Genomic DNA, 21,895 nt, shown 5'->3' on the forward strand with positions numbered 1-21,895 from the left:
CAAAACAGAAATAGAATCATAGACATAGAAAACAAACTTATGGTTACCAAAAAGGATATGTTTGGAATTTGGCATTAACAGATATACACTACCACATATAAATTAGATAAACAACAAATAGCACAGGGAACTATATTCAATATCTTGTAATAACCTATAATGGAAAAGAATCTGAAAAAGAATATATATGTGTATATATATACATACACGTATAACTGAATCACTCTGCTGTACACCTGAAACATCCTAAATCAACTATACTTCAATTAAAAAATAAAAATAGGGCCTCCCTGGTGATGCAGTGGTTGAGAGTCCACCTGCCGATGCAGGGGACACGGGTTCGTGCCCCGGTCCGGGAGGATCCCCATGCCGCGGAGTGGCTGGGCCCATGAGTCATGGCCACTGAGTCTGCGCGTCCGGAGCCCGTGCTCCGCAACGGGAGAGGCCACAACAGTGAGAGGCCCGCAAAAATAAATAAATAAAAATTTTAAAAAGCCAGAGAAGAGAAGGGCATTCCAGGCAGCACGGAAAAGAGCACATTTGATTTTAACAAAGATCTGAACGAGGAGTAGGATGGGGTGCGGGGAGAGGAGGTAGAGTAACGCCGTGAATGTGATCTTAGGGGTGACATTTCAGGCCTGGAGGACTCCTCTAGCTTCACTCCACTTACCTAGCCACGTGAGACTGACAGGCCCCTGGCTGTGTTACTGGACACAGCTCAGAGCAAGACATTCCCCTCCCTCACCCCTCAGCGGGCACGACAGCCATGTAGGTTTTATTAATAACATATAATTTGACTGGCCTCTTGCAGACAGAAGTACTGTGAGTCACACTGTGGGCATGTGCTCTGTCGTCGGACCTCAGGATGGGGCAGCAGGTGCTATAGAGCCACAGCGCAGAGAAGGGCTTTGGTCATCTCTGCCCTCCAGCACCTTGCACAGACCCGGTCACAGAAGGCAGCTGCGTTGAAGGAAATGATCTCTGGGTCCAGGAAGTTCGGCATTCAGGGAGAGTGGGCCCATTTCAAAACATGCTTGGATGCCCCCCCTCTGCAGATTACTGAGACCGGTGGGGGGAGAAATCGCAGGTGGTTCTCCGGGGCAAAGAGCACAGCATCTTGAGAGCTCGCTCAAGTCGCTTCTCCAAGCCTTGGTTTCCTTCTCTGTAAAAGGAGGAAATGATCATACTCATCCTAGTAGCCTCATGGGGGTGCTCCAAGAATCAAAAGAGCTTTCTTCCCAAATATGTGAGCCGCTCTACGAATGTTCTCGGGGCCTGAATGGCCCTTGCTGGCTCTGGAATGGCTGTTCATTTCCTTTAGCTCCAAGGGGAACTTACAGATGTGTGAACTTATAAATTTTACTCTTTGGGGAGTATTTTAAATTTCATCTTAAAAGAGAAAGAGTAAAAATGACCCTCTGACTTTTAGGAGCCACGTATTGGTATCATTCCAGGGAGAAGGTGGCGCCCAGAGTGCCCCCTCAAGCTAGCTAGAATTCCAGGAGCTAGGACTCAGACTTCCCATTTCCCATTCCCATGCCCCACTTCCCACCCCAGGCCCCGCTCCCACCCCCATAAGAAACAAAGTTAGTCCATCTCCAGGTAAGCACCCATCCGGTCATAGACTGGGCCCTACCCTAGCCCGGGGCATAGCACAAGTAGGGTATTCCAGGCAGCCGGCAGGACTGATGGCAGCCCCTTCCTTTAGTCCCCAAGCTCAGGATCAGGAGGCAAGAGGGAGAGACAAGGTACTGCTTCTTGGGTCATCCTGCCACCAGCCCTCAAGACCTTCTGGACAATTGCCTACTCCGAATCTCAGGCTACCAGAGCCATTTGTAGTCCTGGTGGTTGACGGTTTGGCCATGGGAGTGTGGCTCGGTAGGAAAGAAGCGAGGAAGAAATGAGGAAAGTTGTGCTGAGCCCAGTGGGGTTCCTGCCACCCTCATCCTAGGGCTTAGGTCCCTGGGGCTTTCTGCTTCTCACTGCCTTCACAGCCCCTAACCTCCCCACTCCCCCATAGGCACAACTGGGGAACCAGGGCTCAGCGAGTTCTGAAAAGAGAGTCACATATAACTCAGGCAAGAATGCACCTATGCAACAGGCACAGAGCCCCTGCACGCAGCTTGCAGATCCACCAGTAACAAGCATCTTGGGCCGAGGCCAAGGATGAGGTGTCCGGAGGCAGAAGACCTGGTTGTCAGAGCTGGTTCCCGCTTCCATTAGCTAAGGGTCCTTGGGCAAGTTACTTAATCCAAGTCTCAGTTCGCTCATCTGCAAAATGGATTGTCGTGAGAGATAATGCAGGGTTGACCTGACACTCCCTTGAGATAATGAACATAAGCATCTGTAAGACGTGAAGCTTGATACAAATATCCCATAAGATACACATTCACCAGCTTGACTTCCCATCCCCTGCCACAGCCTCCCTGAAGCTCATAGACTTCTTGCCAAGAGCTCTCACAGCCCGTGGTACCAGGTGCCAGACCCACACTCATTTACACACTGCATACTGTATAAATATAGGTTTTATTAATAATGGGTGAACTCCCACAAATACAACTGGCATCTCTGTGTGATGGGGAGAATCCGTGGCAGGGCAAGGAAGGTAGAGAGGTGTGTGTACAGGACAAAGGGGGGACAAGAGCCCTAGGGGAAGGTGAAATAAGAAGAGGAATGAGCCTGGACCCGCACCCCCAGGAAAGCCAGACACGTTCTAGGTGTGTCTGTCGCTCTGGTGCCGTGGGCATGCTGCTCTGGTGCCCAGGGCCCACCTTGGCTGATAGAAAGCAGGTGGAGAGACGCGGACAAGAGTTTGAATGAGCAGCAAGTGGCCATGGAAGGAGAGGGGGAGTGAGACCTCCAGCTTGACACACAAAAGAAGAGCCATGGGGTGGCAGCGGCCAAGTCCATCTTATGCTCATGCTTGTGCTCGTGTGGGCTCCTGCACTCCAGGGAGCTGGTGCCCTGTGCCACCCCTGGCTTGGGACGGAGGGAGGGAGGGAAGACTGGTGGGTAGACACCTGCAGATCCTGGAGACGCCCCGGGCAGCACCAGCCTCATCCTTAGAATCAACGCGGAATCCCCCAGGAGGAGGTTGACACAGCCCTTCCCACAGCACCCACCGTCACCACCACCATCACTCTTCCTGTGAGCCACAGCGGGACAGCGAGCGTGTGTAGGGCTGAGATTGCCTGTTCGCATATATGTGCCTGTAACTCAGGAGAGGTGAGGGAGCATTGCGGGACCAGGCGAGCAGCGAGAAAGGAGGCTTGGGTCTTCTCCCACTCACCCCCGAGAATAAAGTGCATTCTCCAGTTCCAGTGGCGGATGGGAGAGAAACACAGACATTATTGCAGAGGTGCCACAGGCCCGGCCCCCACCAGAGGTGACGGGGAGGAGTCCAGGGGACAGCCCACGGCGCCAGGCCTCTCCAATCCCCAGGATTGGGAGGGATGATCCAGACAGAAAACCCAGCTTCTGTCCCAACAGATTGTCCAAATCAGCCAGGGTCTAGGGGCAGGGAGAGGTGAGGAGGAGGAAGAGACTTCCAGAGTCCATCCCTGCTCCATTCCAACGTCCAAATGGGACATCCAGGGGACCCCACCAGGGCCCAGCCCTGGAACACCAACCTTATAACAGCCCAGTTTAGAAACACTTGTGTGGTGGGGACCCCCAGGGGGGCCACTTTGGTCAGTTGTCAGGGGGCCTGGAGAGCCTGGGGCTCCCAGACAGACAACAGAGGAGGGGAGTTGTGGGGGCAGAAGGCGGGTGGCAGCCTCCCCGTGGTCTTTGCATGCAGATGTTGGAAAGAGGAGGGAGGAAGCTACAGACCTACAGATCGCATCAACTTGGGAAGACTCCTGGGCGTGGCGGGGAGGCCTGGCACCCCCAGCCCCAGGGCCACGGCTGGGAGCGCAGTCCAACAGCCAGCCTGTGGAGGATCTGAGAGAGGGGAGGACGGCTGCACCAGCAGCCAGGGCCCAAGTCTACAAGGTTAAAACAGTCCCAAAGGGCCGGGGCCGGGGGCTTCCTGCTGCAGGGGCTGGGGCGCAGGCCAGGGCAAAGCTCTATCTCTCTGACTTGACCCGGTAACGGAGCACAAGGTATGCCAGCAGCCGCAGGGCCAGAAAAAAGATGCCCAAGACCAGGAAGTCCATGTAGAGCTTGGCATCCTCCACATCCAGCGCTCGGAGGATGCTCTGTGGTTCCTGGAAAGGGCAGCGTTCCTCCAAGCAGGTCAGGTCTCCTCGCTCCATGCCATAGATGGTCAGAATCACACCCTCAAAGCCATACCTAGGCAAGCAAGGGCATCAGAGCGGGACACAGAGCACAGGGACCCTGCTCCCTGGGCAAACTGCTAGAGCCCAGGTGCAATCTCTCACGCTTGGGGCGTGGCCTCCTACAGGGAGGAGCAGGGGCAGATGGTGAGGAAGGGGCACCGACCTGACATAGGAGAGGTAGGAGCTCCATTGCAGGTAAGTGGGGATGGTTTTGAAGCTGACAAAGAAACCGGAGAACAAGAGGACAGGGATGGCGGTAACTGGGCCCACAAATGTGGCCACCTGGAGGGGAGGGAAGGCGACCGGGCCGTCACAGGGGTGATCTGGACAGACCCAGGACTGGGGTGGCCCCCAGGTTTCCCATAGATCCATTCCATTCCTTAGGCCAGCCCCTGATTCCTTCCAGCAGACTCCGTCCCCCCTCTTGGGGGTCGCCACCCACCAGCCCCTCACCTGTAGGGAGTTGGAGGCAGCTCCAATCAGCAGCCCCAAAGACTGAGCCACCAAGGCCGTGGCGGTGGCCAGGGCTGAGAAGAGCAGGAAGCGGCTGGTCTCAGCTGGCTGGCCTGTCATCCAGTACACGATGCTGCAGTACACCACCGGGCACACCACCTGGGGAGCGCGCACAGGGCTGGGCAGAGGCCAAGACCCTCCACTCCCCCCAGGCAGAACCTCCAGGACAGCAACTGCTAGAGCATCCGTGCCTGCTCCGGCCTCTGCACTCCTGTTAACGCAGTCGCATGAACTTGACACATCCCCTTCCACCCCGGCTCTGAGAACCTCATTCATCCTCCAGTCTCACCTCTTCCATCAGGCCCGCTCGGACCCGTTCAGGCACGGTGACTTCTCTGAAGGTCCTTCCCATCTGGACCAGCATATTCCTTATATTGTTAATTAATTAACTGTATATATGAGAGGGTTTTGTTCCCCTGGATGCCATCAACTCCTGGAGGACAGGGACCGAGCCTACCACGTACAGTAGGGCAAGTTCTTCCCTGCACAAGGCGCCCAACCAAGAGGCAACCAGAGGTGGAGCCCCAGCTGAGCTCTTCTCACCCTAGCACAGTGCAGCCTCCACCCTGAGGAAGGGACATGTTTTCTAACTTGCTTAAAGGTGCCCTACGGATTATTGGTGGCCCTGGTGCTTGGAACAGGGTAGTGGAAGTACTTTACATGTATTAACTCATTTCCTTCTCATAAACAATCCCGAGGTAGATACAAGCATCATTCCATTTTATAGATGAGACACTAAAGCAAAGAGTGATTAGGTGACTTGCCCAATGTCTCACAGCTAACGAGGAGCAGAACGGCTCCAGAGCCCACGCTATTCTCTACTGCCTCGAATAAGATTCACAGAGTCATCTGTAGGGCTGTTATTTTCATCATTTTCTGTTTGTCCTCTCTTATTCTCACCGGAACATAAGTTCCACAAGGTCAGGACTACTTCCATCATGTTTGTTGCTATATCCCTAGTGCCTGGCATGGAGCCTGGTGCATGGTAGGTGCTCACCACCTGTTGCTAAGTGAGAAGAAGTCAAGGAAAGGATGGCAGGTAACAAGGTTAAGGGAGGCAAGCAAGCAAGGATGGAAGGAGCAAGACAGGAGGGAGGCAGTGGCGGGGGAGGAAGAGGCTCACCTGGAAGGGCACATCGGCCATGGTCTTGGCCAGGTAATACGCTTTGAGGCTGTACCAGTAGTTGAGATGCTCCCTCATGAAGACGGCCATCTCTAAGGGGACTGAGGACACAGGCCGATTAGGCACAGCTGTCCAGCACCCTGGGCTTACCCCGTGCCTCCCACTCCCGTCCCACGCCCAGGGCAGCTCGGCTCACAGGTGAGCACAGTTGGCATCAGGGCGGCAAACATGAGGAAGAGCATGGAGAAGAAGAGGCAGCCCGTGTTGTTGAAGACCTTGCTGGCATCGTCACCGATGTGCAGGTAGAGGAGACCAATAAGCACGCCGATCACCACATGGGACATAAACCGCAGGTGGGTCAGGACCTGTGTGAGGGGTGATGACGAGGAGTGGGGATGGATCACAGGCTAGGGATGGGCAGGTCACACTTGGGTAGGAATGTGGGCGTGCCCTCACAAGCACAGGGACCCACAGGGGGCATTAGGGGGAGCTGTTGGGGGAGGGGCCCCATCACCATCCCAGCTGCTGGGATCCTACACCCCACAAGGCCAGGCTTATGCCAGCCTCCCCTCCCCCAACCTGATGTCTCACCGTGTCCCTGAGGATGGACAAGAAGGTCCTCTTGAAGAGGATGCAGAACTGTGTGAGGGTGCTGGTGGCAAACGTGTGGCTTTCAATGGGATCCACTTCCTGGAGGGAGGACACTGGATCAGGTGAGCCTACCCTACCCCCCACCACGCACCCAGCTCAGCTGGTGGGAAAACCCCTGAGCCCGTCCCTGGGGCAAGGGTCCTCCAGAATTCTCCACCATTGAGTTGGGTACCTGGAAGCTGGCCTTAGCGGTGTGAATCAGAGTGGGATTCAGAGCGAGACACAAAGAGGGAGAAAAAACTTGGGAGGGAGGAGATAGAAAGGAGTTAAGGACACCCATGGGGGCTACTAATAGATCAGTCACTTCTCTTTATTTATTTTATTCATTTATTTATTTTTTTGGCCGCACTGCGCAGCTTACTGGCCGACCAGGGATCGAACCCACACCCTTGGCAGTGAAATCACAGAGTCCTAACCACTGGACCACCAGGGAATTCCCCAGTCACTACTCTTTAATCCATTGAAAACATTTACCCTAAGGGTATAATACCTTTATGCCACCAGTTTCACAATATTATTAACAATGATAATAATGATGACAAAAAAAAATAATGATGACAACAGCAACAATAACCCTCCCAGTCTTCCAGGGTTATAGTATCTCACTTAAGGAAAAGAGCTGGCATGGAATGAACACCAACTGTACCAGCTACGGTGCGAAGAGCTTTGTGTGATGATCTAATCAGTCCCCCCAATAACCCTGTGAAATAAGTATCATCACCTCCAAGTTAGTGATGATAGTAAACCACACTGGTCACGAGGCCAGAGACAGCTTCAGTCTTGCTTACCAGGTGGCACTAAGGACAACGTGCTACAGATGCTCAGTAAGAATTTGTTGAACAAATAAATGAATGAGAAAGTCGAAGCTCAGAGGGGTTAGGTAATGTGCCCAAAGTCACACAGCTAATAGCAGGTCTATTCCAAGTCCTGGGTTCTTTCTAAGTACCCAGTGGTTGTGATGCCTCTGGGGCATGTCCTCTTTGGCAGGGCCATGTCCAAGGTCCTCTCTCTCCTCCCCCACTCTGCACTCTGCCCTCTCCACCCCTACTCACCGGAGGGCAAGGGGGACAGGGGGCAGGGACCTCATTCTTCTCAGGGCTGCTCTTCTTCTCTGCCATGGCACAGAGCCCATTCTGCACAGCCCTGAACAGCAGGGGATTCAGGTCTCCGTACTCGCCAGAGGCCACCTCGATGACTGGGGGACACAGAGGGGTGTGCTCAGCTAAGATCTATCCTTGCTTCCCAAGGGCAAGCCAGCCCTTCCTAGGGTGTGCGCGGAAGGCAGGCGACAGTGAGATCTCTGCCCCTGGGAGGCCCAAATGCATGATCTGAACCCCCAGGTTTGGCCCGCCACCATAACCCAGCCCCTACCAACAGGCCCCCACTCACTGAAGTCAGCTGGGTTGTGGTAGGTGGGGCAGTGCAGGCCGAGCCCCTTCAGATAGGGGATCAGGTTGGTGACCACGCCCTTGAAGATGCACTGACCCTGGCTCAGGATGTAGAGCTGAGGCAGAAAGAGAAGGACAAGGAAAACACCACGAGCGGGTCAGGCAGGTCCCACGACACCTCTACTGACCCCTTCCCTCTCCCTATCGCAGGCCGGTCACCTTTGAGTCCTAGAGACCCTCACCTTGTCAAACATCTCAAAGAGCTTGGCACTGGGCTGGTGGATGGTGCAGATGATAGTACGGCCCCCCTGGGCCAGAGACTTCATGAGGGACACCACTTGGAAACAGGAAGCGCTGTCCAGACCACTGTCCAGAGAGAGGCCACCAGGGGGCGGGGTGAGGTGGGCAGAGACAAGGGAAGGGACTGTTTGGGTGGGGCAGCTGCTATGAGGGCGAGGGAGCTGGCAGGAAGGGGGTCACCCTGGCCATCGCTTTATCCCATCCACACTGTACGATTCAGGCATTTGGAGGTACCAAGAAGCCCAGAGTACTGTTAGGTGTAACAAGCTATTATTAAGCACCTGTTGAATGCCAGGCACTGGGATTACAAAGATGAATAAATAAGACATAGACTCTGGTTGGGAGGGAGAGAGAGAGAAATGCACAGATCGTTTGAGGTAATGTGCATCATGCTGTAGAAACATGGGGTGAAGTGGGGGGAGGATTCAGCTCTGTTGTACAAAGGTGTCGGAGGGGAGTCAGAAAAGGTTCCTGAGTGCGTCTGGCAGAAGAAAGAGCGAAGCCAGGTGAGGGAGGGAGGAAGGGCAGGTGCGGTGGTGAAGGGCATTCCAGGCAGAAGACACAGCATGTGCAAAGCTCAGAGGCATGAAACACATGGCTGGACTAAGAGAATTATAAGTGATTCAGTATTATTAGAGCATGAAATACAAGACAGTGTGAAGCAAGACGTGAGGCCAGAGAAATAGGTTCAGACCAGGACCTTGTAAGTCCTCTGACTTCATTCTGAGGGCAAATGGGAATCACTGCATATTTTTAAGCAGGGGAGTGAGTATTGCCAGACTTTTCTTTTAGAAAGTTCACTCTGGTTGCAGTTTGGAAGAAGGATGGGCTGGGAGAGACTGGAGATGAGGAGATAGGAGTCTATTGCAGAAATGCAGGCAAGAGTTGATGATGTCCTGAATTTAAGCACTGGCACTAAGAATGGGGGTGGGGCGAATCTGAGAGATGGAAAAAGAGCGTAGAAAAAGCAGGACTTGGCGATTGATTGGCTGTGGGGGAGAGAAGGAGCAGGCAAGGCGACATCTGTCAAGGAGGACATCGGAATTTCTGCTAGGGTGAAGGATGGGACTGCTATGGCAACAGGACTGGCAGGGGTGGAGCCCTTCTCTGGTCCCAGGAGGCTGCAAACACATGCTCTTGTCTCCAGCAGTGGAGCAGATGCAGCCTCTAGCCCTGGCTCTGGGCTGAGGGGAGGAGGCATCCTGGTGGGAGAGGAGCGGGAGAGATACCTGGTGGGCTCATCAAAGAACATGACAGGTGGGTTGTTGACCAGCTCCAGGGCGATGGCCAGGCGCTTCCTCTGCCCTCCGGAGAGTAGGGCTGTCCTCGTGTGGGAGCAGGACATCAGGCCCAGTGCTGTCAGGATCTCTGTCACCTGGCCCAGCCGCCCACCCACCCCAGGTCAGCTTCAGAGTCTCTGCTTCCCCCAGCACCACCCCAATTTAAGTAAGCATCTCCCTGAAGTGTGATGTCCCAGCCTTGGCCACCCCTCTCCTACCACCCAACTCGGGGGCCCCAGAACTCAGCAGCACTGAAAAGGGCAGCTGTCCCATCCCCCTCCCCCCACCCTCCCCCACTCACCAGCTCCTTCTTCACCTCCTGCTTCTCACTTAGCTTCAGGTTAGCAGAGACCTGGGGCCCAGAGAGAAGGCGGATCAGATATGTGTGGGAGGGGGCACAGGCTTGACCCCTTAGCCAATGGGAAGGACGGGGACAGCAGATAAAGGGAGAACTAGGAGGAGGGGCTGGCCACCCTGCTCTCACCATCATGGCCTCCAACACTGTGAGGTGTGGCAGCAGCATGTCGTCCTGCATGATGTAACAGGACATCTTTCGGAAGGTCCTCAGTTCCCTCGGCCTCCCGTTGACCAGGATCTGCCCCTTCATTCCAGACTCCCTGAAGGAACGTTGGTTGGGGATGGGGCTCAGCGTCACTTCAGAACAACTTCTGTGCTCCCCAGGGGACCCCTCTGCCTGGTCCTGCCCCCACTCTACCCCAGCCTTGTCCTCACCTGTATCCTGCCAAGATGTTCATGAACGTGGACTTGCCAGCCCCTGAGGGGCCCATGATGCCAATCAGCTCCCGGCGGCAGAATTTACCTGATAGGCACTTAAGGAGAGTCTTATAACCTGCAGTGAGGGAGGGAGGAACTTTTGATCAGGGCTACAGTGAACAGAGACATCCCAAACTCTTAGGAGCCATGGCTGTCAGTGAAATAGGCAGTCCCTGCTCACTGTGAATTGGTTAGGATGGAGGAGAGACCCTCAGAGCCCCAACAATAACCTATACCCTCTCATCCCGTCCCCCTAGAAACGACCACTACTAATGTCAAAGTACCCAAGGTGACAATGTTCTTCTTTTTTTTTTTTTAATTAATTAATTTATTTATTTTGGGCTGCATTGGGTCTTTGTTGCTGCGCGCGGGCTTTCTGTAGTTGCGGCGAGCGGGGGGCTACTCTTCGTTGCGGTGCGCAGGCTTCTCATTGCGATGGCTTCTCTTGTTGCGGAGCACAAACTCTAGGTACGCGGGCTTCAGTAGTTGTGGCTCACGGGCTCTAGAGCGCAGGCTCAGTAGTTGTGGCTCACGGGCTTAGTTGCTCCGCGGCATGTGGGATCCTCCCGGACCAGGGCTTGAACCCTTGTCCCCTGCACTGGCAGCCGGATTCTTAACCATTGTGCCACCAGGGAAGCCCGGCAGTGCTCTTCTGAAGGTCGTGGGAAAACCCCCACATCTGACGGATGGGCGTGGAGAGGAGATCAAAGTTACAGTAGACTCTACTCTTCTGCAAACACAGCAGCCACTCGCTCATCCCCTCCAGGAAGGCTTTCCCAGCGATCCAGCCTGAGCTGGCTGGCTGTCCTCTGCGCTCCCACAGCACTTCTCATATGTCAACACATTTGTTACTTCATGTGCCCGCCCCTTATTCCCCTCGTCCAGCCTCTTAGTCAGTGAGCTCCTTGGGGGAAGGGTCTGTGTCTTTCTCACCTTTGTAACCTTAGCAGACTGGCTGGCACATACTAGATGCTCAGTAAGTGTTGGTTCTATGAGTGTGTGTTCTCAGAGCCTTGGCCTCATTCTAAAAAGCCTTCTTCGGGGTGCTCTCTCTGCCCACCAGGCTTGTCTCTGCAGACCCTAACATGGCCCAGTAAAGTCTCACCGTTCATTCACTCACTGGGAGGCAGCATATGCATTAAGAGAACCAGTTTGGAGTCGGGTGGATCTACGTTCAAATTCTGGCTCCACACTTACCAGCTGTGTGACCTTGGGCAAGTTGCTTAACCTCTCTGAGCTCCAGGTCCCTCATCTGTAAAATGAGGATGATAGTACCTATCTCATAGGGTTGCTATAAGGATTCAATGAGATAATATATGTAAAGCATATGACACAGTGCTTGGCACATAGAGCCCATCAAAAACAAGTGACATTTTATAATTAATCCCATTTGGCAAGTGCTTATTGATATATACTACATTCCAAGCTCTGTACCAGACAGTGCACCAAAAGAATGAGGAAGACATAGTTCCTGCACTCAGGATGGTGATAGTCTAGGTTAAAAAGATGGACAAGAAACAATCTATGGATCCGAAGAAAGATAAAATAAGGGTTATAACAGAAGTACAAATCATGTGCAATGAGAATGCAGAAAATGGAATTGATGAGGGTGGAAGGCCAAGGGGAAAATCAGGAATGGCTTCATGGAAGAGGTGGCATTTGAGCTAAGTCTTGAAGGATGAACAGCATTTCAAAATGGGAAAGGAAGGCAGAGGCTCTCCAGGCTTTGGGAGGAAAAGCTCTGCTATACAACAGCATATATGTAATACAATCCAGGGAACAAAGGGCAGAGACTCCATGGAGTCAACTGGTGAGACAAGTGGGTGGAGAGGAATGAAGCCAAGGAGGCTGGCCTTGCCTGCTGTGCTTGCAGACCTGCCTCAGTGAGGCGGAAACACCAATCCCCTACCAGGTACTTTGCTCACTACCACCCTCCTCCCACCCGTACGGAGCCCAATTCCCTCTCCATTCTACCTCCTTAGCAGAGGCAGTGAAGGGATGTGATCTTTCACCCTCCCTCCACAGAACCCAGCCGTCCCTCTGGACATATCCGGTCAGACAGGGGATCAGCTGCTGCCCACTCTGGGATCCTGATCACACCAACTGCCCGTATGATGCTTTCCAGTTTACAAAGCTCATTGCCTCAGTCACTGCTGTAGCAACATGGATGAGGCAACTGGGGCCCAGAGACATCCAGTGACTTACCCAAGGTCACACACACAGCAAGTTCTTTACTGGGAGAGGGGAAATTATGGATTCCGACCCTCTGCCTCATTCATCATCACCGTCAATTAGGAAGACGTGTGGTTGTGTGTGCCAGTGTATGCCTTTCAGAGCTACTCACAGGAAGCAATTTCTTTTGCAGGGGAAGAAATTGACAGTGATGACCCCTCCCTTCATTTAATCCCCACCAAGCACTCGATTGAACACTATTGCCGAATTCAAGTATCACCCTATGCTTGCCTTTCACAAAGCATTTTCACAGCTAACATCTCAGCTGAGCCGCACAACAAGCCTGTGTGGTGGGTATTCTTATCATCCCTGTTTACAGATGAGGAAAGTAAGGCCAAGAGAGGGTAAGCAGCCTGCCCAAAGTCACACAGCTTACAAGTGGCTAGGAACCCATGTCTTGGGACTCCTGCTGGACCACAACTGCTCAGCATGGGAGGGGCCTGCCATGCCTTCAGGATGGAGACCCACCACAGTTCTAGGTCTGCCTCAGTCAGTAACTCTCTTCACAATTTTATGAAGTCAATCCTTCAGGGCCTCCATTTCCTCATCTATAAAATAAGGATAGTATATCTCCTCCCAAGGACATAATAAGGTTACTATGAATAATACGTAAGATAATTAATAATAATTAATAGAAAAGGGTTTTAAAAATCAAGAAATGTCCTTTGTAATTAGGAGAGGTGAGTGACAAATCCTTACGTGGGAAAGACAGAAATCTCCCTCTCTCCATGCCCCTTGCTCTTTTTCCTCTCTGCCTACCTCTGATTGCCTTCTGTCCTCCAGAGAAGGGGAGAGGGATTCAAGTGAAAAGAGAAGGCAGAAAGGGGAGGACAGAGGGCAGAGAAAGGGGCAAGGGATGGACGAGATGGCAAAATGGCCAGTAAAGCAGAATGGGGCTGGCAAGGACAAAGCAGGGAAGGACCTGGTCAGGGGTGCCCATTTGTTGTGGCTGGTGGCTTGAAGCAAGAGAGCTGGCCCATCCAGACACATTTCTTTTGTATCTTCATTTCTCCTTAAAACTGTGAGGGCTAGGAAAATAACAACTACCTCCTCATTGGGCCGAGAGGCTGCTTAGGGTTAAGGTGCTGAGCACGGAGCCCGGATACCTCAGTTTCCAGTGGTTCAAGCCCTGTGACCTTTTGGTCCCTCATGGGAGTGAGGGTAGGGAGTGCAGAGAGAGCTCAGGCTCAGCCCTGCTCTGAAGCACCCCAAACATTTCTTAAACCTCAGAGAACAATGTCCCAGCTCCACCTCTGATCCACACCCAGCCTCTGGGGAAAACCCCAGCTTCCCTATTCCCAGCTCAACCTGCCCAGGGCAGGGAGGGTGGGGTGGGGGGCAAAAGCTGCAAGGGATGCAGGAGATGCTTAGGGTTCAAAGGAACTCAGAGCCCCAGCCAGACCTTACCCCACTGTCCTAATGGGAGAAACAAGGAGGAGATGGGAATGCTTAACAGGGAAGTTAAGAGAGAGAAAGGAACGCTGCATGGAGAGTTGGAAAACTTGGCTTCTGGTCCCAAGTCTGCCACTTATTAGCTGTGTGACATTGGTCAAGTTACTCAACTTCTCTGGGCCTCAGTTTCCTTATTACTAATATATGGATGTCATCTATCCTGTCAAGCCTTCACCTTCCATGTCTCGGAGGACTTTGTAAGAACGAAGTAAGAAGACAGGAATGAGAACATCTTTTAAAATTAGCAGAGCTCTGTAGGTCCAAGCATTTTTGCTAACCACTGAGGACAACCCCTGCAGCACAGCCCCTACTTTCTCATATCAGCCCTCAGAGGCAGGAGCTCTACCTGAAACAACGAAGGAAAACTCCTCATGGACCAGAGGTGATAGTGTCAACTTGGAAGAGGAAATAACCAATTGAATCTAGTGTCCCATGGGCTTACAGGTGTAGGGGGAGTGCAGACCCCCGGCACCTCAGCTGTGTGCACAGTGAATGAGGTGCATAGATTTTAGTGGACCCGCTCCTGCCGGATTTTCAGAAGAGGGGACATCCAGACCTCATGCTCCCAAAGGGGCAACTCATGGGGGCTCACAACTCCCCATCAGGCTGCTCCCTTACCCCGTTTGCGCCAGCAGGGTCCCTCCCTCACGGAATAGGACAGCTCCACAAACTCGATGTCCACGGCTGAGCGCTTGGGTAGGTGGGAGAAGCGCTGGGCTTCCGTGATGTGGTTCTCCACCTTCTTCAGGTGTGTGGTCAGCATAGGGGGCTCCGCCCCATCCTCCAGAGCCACGGCCATGGCCACAGCCCCAGGTCCTAGTCCACAGCCCACGGCCTCCAGCGCCTTCTCCGCCATCACGCCGCTGCCGGCCTGCAGGGAGAGGGCCTGCTCAGTTTGGGGCAGACCCCGATCCCTGGCTCAGAGCTCCTTTGCTTTCTAATGTGCCCTCGCCCCCACTCCCCACCTCCTTCTCAGAGTAGACCAGCTACTGGGAGCAGCCCACATCCCACCACCAGAGCATCTGCCCTCCCCCAACCACCACTCCCCGCGCAGCAACGATCAGTCCCGACCTCTCCTCGGTCCCGGGCAGCCCCAGCCCTAGCCTGGCCCCAGCTCGGCCCCTCGAAGCCCGCACCCGCTCCCTCCTCTCCACGGAGGCTCTAATCTCCTTACCCCGCAGGCCAGCAGCCCCAGGGGACTGGATGGGGGGTGGGTGGGAAGGGGCGGCTGGCGGAGACTGCAGGCTAGGAGGTCAGAGTAGCAGGGTGAGCACAGGGTGGACCAGGAGAAGGCGGAGGAAGAGGAGGCTCTGGGCCTCCCGCTGCGTTCCCTCCCCATCCCTGGGCGAGACGCCCTGGCTAGCCCCTCCCGCCTGCGCCCCTCGGTCCGCGCGCCCTGGGCTCTCCCCAGAGATGGGCGCACCACCGGGACTCAAAATCCCCACTGCCAACTAAGCCCCCCATGGCGGGCTCATCCCCCTCCCATCTTCCGCAAGCCTGGTCACCTTGAGGTGCCCCCGGGCCGGTGCGGAGCCGAGATGCTTAGCGCTGCCGCGGGCGGAGGATGGAGACTCCAGGCCCTCTTACCTGCCTTCGGCTGCGGCACCAGCGTCCCGGCTCCCGGTCCCGGCGGCCGGGCCGGGCCGGGGCCGGGCCGGGGCGGGCGACAGGGGAGGGCTCGGGCCTCAGGTCTGAAGAGAGATGACAGGGTTGGGGAGGGGCGACAGGGGCGCGCCCCTACTCAGCTTGGCCGCGCACACCTGGTTCCCTGAGCCCGATCCTCGGTGCCTTGTCCTCCCGAACCCGCCGGGCGACTGCGCTCTCCTCCAAGCTGCTGCTCGCCCTTCCCGCTGTTCTTAAAGAGCCCGCGCCGCCCCGCAGCCCGCGGGGGGCGAGGACGGCGAAGGGGAGCGACGCGTCGGCGACGTGGGGTGCCGCAGCGAGTGCAGTTGTGGACCCGGGACTGGGGAATTGGTAGCGAAGGGCCGACTTGGTGGCACTGAGGAAGGGAGAGCTGAAGTCACTCAGTGGGGACACGTCCCTGGATTACAGACTATACAACGGTGGTGGCGGAGGGGGAGGGGAATTGGGGGTGCAGATTCCGTCACTCTCAAGGGATTGTGGAGCTGTCAGCCTGTCTGCACCACCACCACCACCCCCATTAATTTCCCTCAGTTCTGGCCCTTGAGCTCAGGCATCCCCTGGGAATCCCCAAACTAGATAAAAATGCTTTGAAAGCAAGAATCGTGGGACATCCTCTCTCCCCCCACCCCTCCCCCGCCTACCCTTTCCCTCTCTAAGGGCGAGGAGACTAGTTAAAAAGAGACAGAGCGTGGCTGCTTTGGGAGAGCTTGCAGGTAGCTCCAAGGTTAAACTGGTACCCCGAGCTCAGCCTGCTCCAACTGTAGAAATGTTTATGCTCCCAGGCAAATTCAGGCCTTTAAGACAGGCATTGCCTGATGCTGGGGGCACATGTGTGCCAGGGCGTGCACAGGGCTCACAGAACACTGTCTTTGGCGTCTTCTCACATACGTGTGCATTCTCTCCCTCACCCGACAAGCCTTCAAAAGTGCCCAGAGCACTCTCGGGGTTTTCCCCTGCTCCGCGCCTTCCTCAGGCAACTCCTCTTGGCCCCCGCCTGCCCCCGCCCCAGTCTTCAAGGGGTAAGTAGGTTAACCAGCAGAGACACGTGACCTGAGCTTTTAAATTCCCACCTGTCCCACAGCAGAGACGGATGGGAGGGGAGGCTGCTGGTACTGCTGCTGTAGCTGAGGCTTCTCCTTGCTGCAGCAGACGAGAGGTTACTAGCAGTCAAACCTCTCGCCCGCTGGTCCCCCCCTCTGCCAGCCTCTCTGAAGCCTGGAGGCTGGCGGCCCCTGCAGGACGTCTCCAGGCCCCACCCTGTGACTTAGAGTTTCATACAACCCTCTCTACCTTCCCCTGACCCCATGCGCCACATCACCACTGTTCCTCAGGAACCCCCATTCTCCAAGTTAACCCCCAGTGCTCTACTGTAGATTCCCCCCCAACAGTTGCATTGTCTCATTTAATCCTCACAATATCCCTATGAGGCTGGTGTTACAAACTCTCTTTACAGATAAAGAAACTGAGGCATAGTGCAGTTAAGCCATGTGTCAAGAGGACACATTTAGTTGGTAACAGAACACGGCTTAAACCCTAAAGTCCTCTCTGCTATGAAGCCTCTGGGAACCCTATTCCCAAATGGACTGTCTCCCTCCACTTCCTAGACAGGCTCTTCATTCTCTCAAGATAACTCCATAGCTTAATGACACTCCCCCCCATTCCCTGGCATACAACTTTCCAATTTTCAGGAAAATTTCCTCCCCTCCCTTAGAAATGCTCTGTCCCCATTCCTCAGGACAGCCTTCCCTATCTTCAGAGACCAACATTTCCAAGTCTTCTGCCAGTTTTCCACCCTGTGCGGTTCATACCCCCTGCCCCAGAGCAGTAGTCCTCAGCCTTGGTTGAGAGTTAGCATCACTTGGGGACTTTCAAAAAGATGTTAGGGCTTCCCTGGTGGCGCAGTGGTTGAGAGTCCGCCTACCGATGCAGGGGAAACGGGTTCATGCCCCGGTCCGGGAAGATCCCACATGCTGCGGAGCGGCTGCGCCCGTGAGCCATGGCCGCTGAGCCTGCACGTCGGGGGCCTGTGCTCCACAACGGGAGAGGCCACAACAGTGAGAGGCAAAAAAAAAAAAAAAAAAAAAAAAGATGTTTAGATAACACTCCAAAGCAGTTCATGCTGATCTCTAAGGTAGGATCCAGGCATTAGTATTTTAAAATGCTCTCCAACTGATCGCACTGAGTGGGCAAAGTTGAGAACCACTGCCCTGATGAACCTTCCATTCCCTGGGTTAGAACACCTGTCATGCAGCCACTGAAAGTCTTTCTCTTCCCTGAAACAGGCCTCCCCATTCTCTAGGACACAGGACACCCTCTCCCCATTTTGTGAACACATCTTCCATGTCCTGAATTTGCAGTCGGGAGATTTGCATTCTACCCTTTGTGCTTTTACTAGTTTTGTACTCAAGCAAATTTCTCCACCTCTCTGAGTCTCATCCATGTCATGGGGATGATAAAAAAATCCTACATATCTGCCTCTCAGAAGAAAAGGTTCTTATGAGATTCCAGTGTTCAAGTGCTTAGCAATAGATGATGATTGTTAATTCTCAAGAACAGATCATACATCCTTACTCTCCAGGTCAGACTTACCATGGTTCAAGGTCATTTCTTTTCCTGCAGAAGAATCTCCCATTTCCTTGGCAAAGGAGGGGAAACTACATTTGCTGAATACCTGCTACGTGCTAGGCTCTCGGCATAGAGATAGGATCTCTGAAGAAAGAGCTAGGTCTGTCTCTTTCTCCCCTGAATTCCCAGAACTTGTGCACAGGAAACCCACTGTATAGCCATGTATTGACTAAACAGTCTAACCAGTCCTCACAACAAATTTATGAGGCCAGTATTATCCTCCCATGTTTCAGATAAGGAAACTGAAGCTCAGAAATGTTAAGTACAAGTATGAGGTCACACAGCTCATGTCGTGGATCCAGGGATCCAAAACCTAGACTACACATTCTAAACGATGACTTGACCTACTATGTCCAACTTCCTCATTCCCTAATAGTGTCACCTTCCCATTTTATGAAGCAGATCCGTCTCCACTCCCCTGAACAGGCTTCTTCCCATTCTAGGATATAAAAGTTTTCCAACCTTCTAGAGGTCCACTAGGAGAGACCCTTCCCATTCTGGGAGATACCCCCAACTCCTTCCACATACCTTCCAAGACAGAACTTTGATTCTGTAGAACGCACACCTCTGACTCCTGGAAGAGACCTTGTAACTCGAGAGCAGTAGTTCTCAAGCTTAGCACACATGAGTATCCCCTGGAGGGCTCCTTACAACACAGATCACGAGGCCCCCTTCCCAGAGTTTCTGAGTCAGTATCTGGGATAGAGCCAGAGAATTTGCATCTATAATAAGTCCCCAGGTTATGCTGATGTTGCTAATCTGGGGGCATGCTTTGATTTCTCATCCTCCGAACGAATTTCCAATCTCCTACCATGGTCTTTCCCTCAATGCCCAAAATGGATCCTCCTCCCCTTTCCTCAAATAGACCTCCTCCATTCCCTGCAATTGATCCTCTCCTATTTCTAGGATCCTCCCCAATTCCCATCCCAGAGCCTCCCCTCCCACCACCAAGCCAGCCTCCATCCAGAACAGGTGCCCTAGACCCAGACAGGTAAGTGTTGGTGATAACTGGCTTGTGAGGAGCAAGGCAGAAGCAGAAAATTCCTGCCTCAGCTTAGTGCTGGGAGCTAATCTAGCAGACACAGGGTGCTCTGGGCAGGGATTTGTGGGAGAAGCAGTTGATAAGGAGCTTTATGGACTTATGGGGAAAGGGGGATAGCAGGATCCTATGGGAGCTGGAAAGGAATTGGACTGTGGACTTTGGAACCGACCCAGTTCTGCTTTCACCACCCCAGGTTTCTGATCCACCCTGACAGTCTCCCTCTCTCTCTCTCTCTCATCTTTGGATAGAAAGATTTTCAACTGTATTTGTCAGTGGAAGGACCCTCTGCTGGCCACTTGGGGAAATGCAGCCCAGGCCTGGGAGAGTGTGGCAGATAAAGCGGGAGGCTGCTGGAGACAGTCAGTAAAGATGGGTATAGGCACCTGAGTCCGGGCAGTGGAGGGGTACCTACTAGGCAGAGTCCCGGCTGTTGCCTTTTAAAAAAAAATCCTTATTGTTAAAAAATATGAGAATATAACATATATAACAAAATCAAGCAATACTGAAGTATATTTTTAAAATGTGGTATTTATCTCTCCATTTCTTACCTGTGACGTAGTTCCATTTCCTTTTCTTTAAATTTTTTAAAATAAGTTGTTTTTTTTTTTTTGCTGCATTGGCTCTTCGTTGCTGCGAGCGGGCTTTCTCTAGCTGCGGCGAGCGGGGGCTATTCTTCGTGGCGGTGTGCGGGCTTCTCATGGCGGTGGCTTCTCTTGTTGCAGAGCACAGGCTCTAGGTGCACGGGCTTCAGTTGTTGTGGCACGTGGGCTCAGTAGTTGTGGCTCGCGGGCTCCAGAGCGCAGGCTCAGTAGTCGTGACGCACAGGCTTAGTTGCTCTGCGGCCTGTGGTATCTTCCCGGACCAGGGCTCGAACCCGTGTCTCCTGCATTGGGAGGCGGATTCTCAACTACTGCGCCACCAGGGAAGCCCGCCATTTCCTTTTTTTTTTCTTTTTTTTTTTTGCGGTATGCGGGCCTCTCACTGTTGTGGCCTCTCCCGTTGCGGAGCACAGGCTCCGGACGCACAGGCTCAGCGGCCATGGCTCAACGGGCCCAGCCGCTCCACGGCATGTGGGATCCTCCCAGATCGGGGCACGAACCCGCGTCCCCTGCATCGGCAGGCGGACTCTCAACCACTGCGCCACCAGGGAAGCCCCATTTCCTTTTGATAAGAAGAAAATGAGGAGTTCTTCGAAGTTGCCGAGGTTCTTTGCCCGAGTCACCGTCTCTTTTTCCTTGAGAACTCATACACCTTCTGCCTCCCAGTCTCAGCTTGCCGTCTTCCTTCCCCTAGAACTTGAACTCCCACCACACCCCTTTGTACCCTTTGCATGGAACCTGCCTGAGACCAGCCTGTTTGCCCAGCTTTTCTCTGGGACTTGTTCCCCTGCTCCAAACACAAGGCCAACTCCCCTGGAGGGTGGGGAGAAAGGCCACTGCTGGTAGGTCTTCAAAATGCCTTATTTCCCTTGATCTCCGCTATTCCAATGCCCCTATCTCTACTCAGCAGCCTACTTCTTGTAGACATACTTGGCACTCCAACTAGCTCCATTGTATTTATTTATTTATTTATTTATAAATTTATTTATCTATTTATTTTTGGCTGTGTTGGGTCTCCGTTGCTGTGCGCGGGCTTTCTCTAGTTGCGGCGAGTGGGGGCTACTCTTCGTTGCGGTGCGCGGGCTTCTCATTGTCGTGGCTTCTCTTGTTGCAGAGCACGGGCTCCAGGCGCGGAAGCTTCAGTAGTTGTGGCACGTGGGCTCAGTAGTTGTGGCCTGCGGGCTCCAGAGCTCAGGCTCAGTAGTTGTGGCGCACGGGCCCAGCTGCTCCGCGGCATGTGGGATCTTCCCGGGCCAAGGCTCGAACCCGTGTCCCCTGCACTGGCAGGCAGATTCCTAATCACTGCACCACCAGGGAAGCCCTAACTAGCTCCATTTTAAAATGTCCCTTTTCACAACAAAAAAACAAATTGAAAAATGGGCAGAAGACCTAAATAGACATTTCTCCAAAGAAGACATACAGATGGCCAATAGGCACACAAAAAGATGTTCAACATTGCTAATTATTAGAGAAATGCAAGTCAAAACTACAATGAGGTACCACCCCACGCTGGTCAAAATGGCCATCATTAAAAAGTCTACAAATAACGGGACTCCCCTGGTGGTCCAGTTGCTAAGGCTCTGCCTTCCCAATGCAGGGGGCCCAGGTTCCATCTCTGGTCGGGGAACTAGATCCCACAACTAAAGTTCCCGTATGCCGCAACTAAGACCCGGCACAGCCAAATAAATAAATAAACAATTTTTTAAAAAATCTACAAAAAATCTATCTGGAGAAGGTGTGGAGAAAAGAGATCCCACCTAGACTGTTGCTGGGAATGTAAATTGGTATAGTCACTATGGAAAACAGTATGGAGGTTCCTCAAAAAACTAAAAATGGAGTTGCTATATGATCCAGAAATCCCACTCCTGGGCATACGTCCAAACAAAACTATAATTCAAAAAGATAGGACTTCCCTGGTGGCGCAGTGGTTAAGAATCTGCCTGCCAATGCAGGGGACACAGGTTCGAGCCCTGGTCCGGGAAGATCCCACAT

At 53.4% G+C, this 21,895-nt stretch overlaps 1 protein-coding gene across 1 annotated transcript; it reads right to left on the minus strand.

The window, feature by feature from the left end:
• Positions 1 to 2,518: 2,518 nt before the first annotated feature.
• On the minus strand, positions 2,519 to 15,947 carry ABCG4 (ATP binding cassette subfamily G member 4). The gene is made up of 15 exons (XM_060017145.1): positions 15,581 to 15,947; positions 14,612 to 14,864; positions 10,268 to 10,385; positions 10,020 to 10,152; positions 9,837 to 9,887; positions 9,485 to 9,630; positions 8,198 to 8,321; positions 7,957 to 8,071; positions 7,620 to 7,762; positions 6,508 to 6,606; positions 6,113 to 6,281; positions 5,917 to 6,017; positions 4,734 to 4,892; positions 4,444 to 4,562; positions 2,519 to 4,293 (listed from the first exon to the last, which is right to left on the minus strand). The coding sequence occupies exons 2-15, from the start codon at positions 14,847 to 14,849 to the stop codon at positions 4,068 to 4,070; spliced, it is 1,941 nt and encodes a 646-aa protein (XP_059873128.1). The 5' UTR covers positions 14,850 to 14,864; positions 15,581 to 15,947; the 3' UTR covers positions 2,519 to 4,067.
• Between the last annotated feature and the right edge of the window lie 5,948 nt (positions 15,948 to 21,895).

Source organism: Delphinus delphis, chromosome 8, assembly GCF_949987515.2.
Source record: "Delphinus delphis chromosome 8, mDelDel1.2, whole genome shotgun sequence".
NCBI lineage: Eukaryota > Metazoa > Chordata > Mammalia > Artiodactyla > Delphinidae > Delphinus > Delphinus delphis.

What these genes read in the sequence shown, in the direction of transcription:
- ABCG4 (XM_060017145.1), bottom strand. Translation starts at nt 14,849, where the DNA reads ATGGCGGAGAAGGCGCTGGAGGCCGTGGGCTGTGGACTAGGACCTGGG. An exon ending in CAGTGTTGGAGGCCATGATG is followed by an intron (nt 9,888 to 10,019) that starts GTGAGAGCAGGG and finishes TCTGGGCCCCAG; the next exon opens with GTCTCTGCTAACCTGAAGCT. An exon ending in CCACAACCCAGCTGACTTCA is followed by an intron (nt 7,763 to 7,956) that starts GTGAGTGGGGGC and finishes TGTGTCCCCCAG; the next exon opens with TCATCGAGGTGGCCTCTGGC.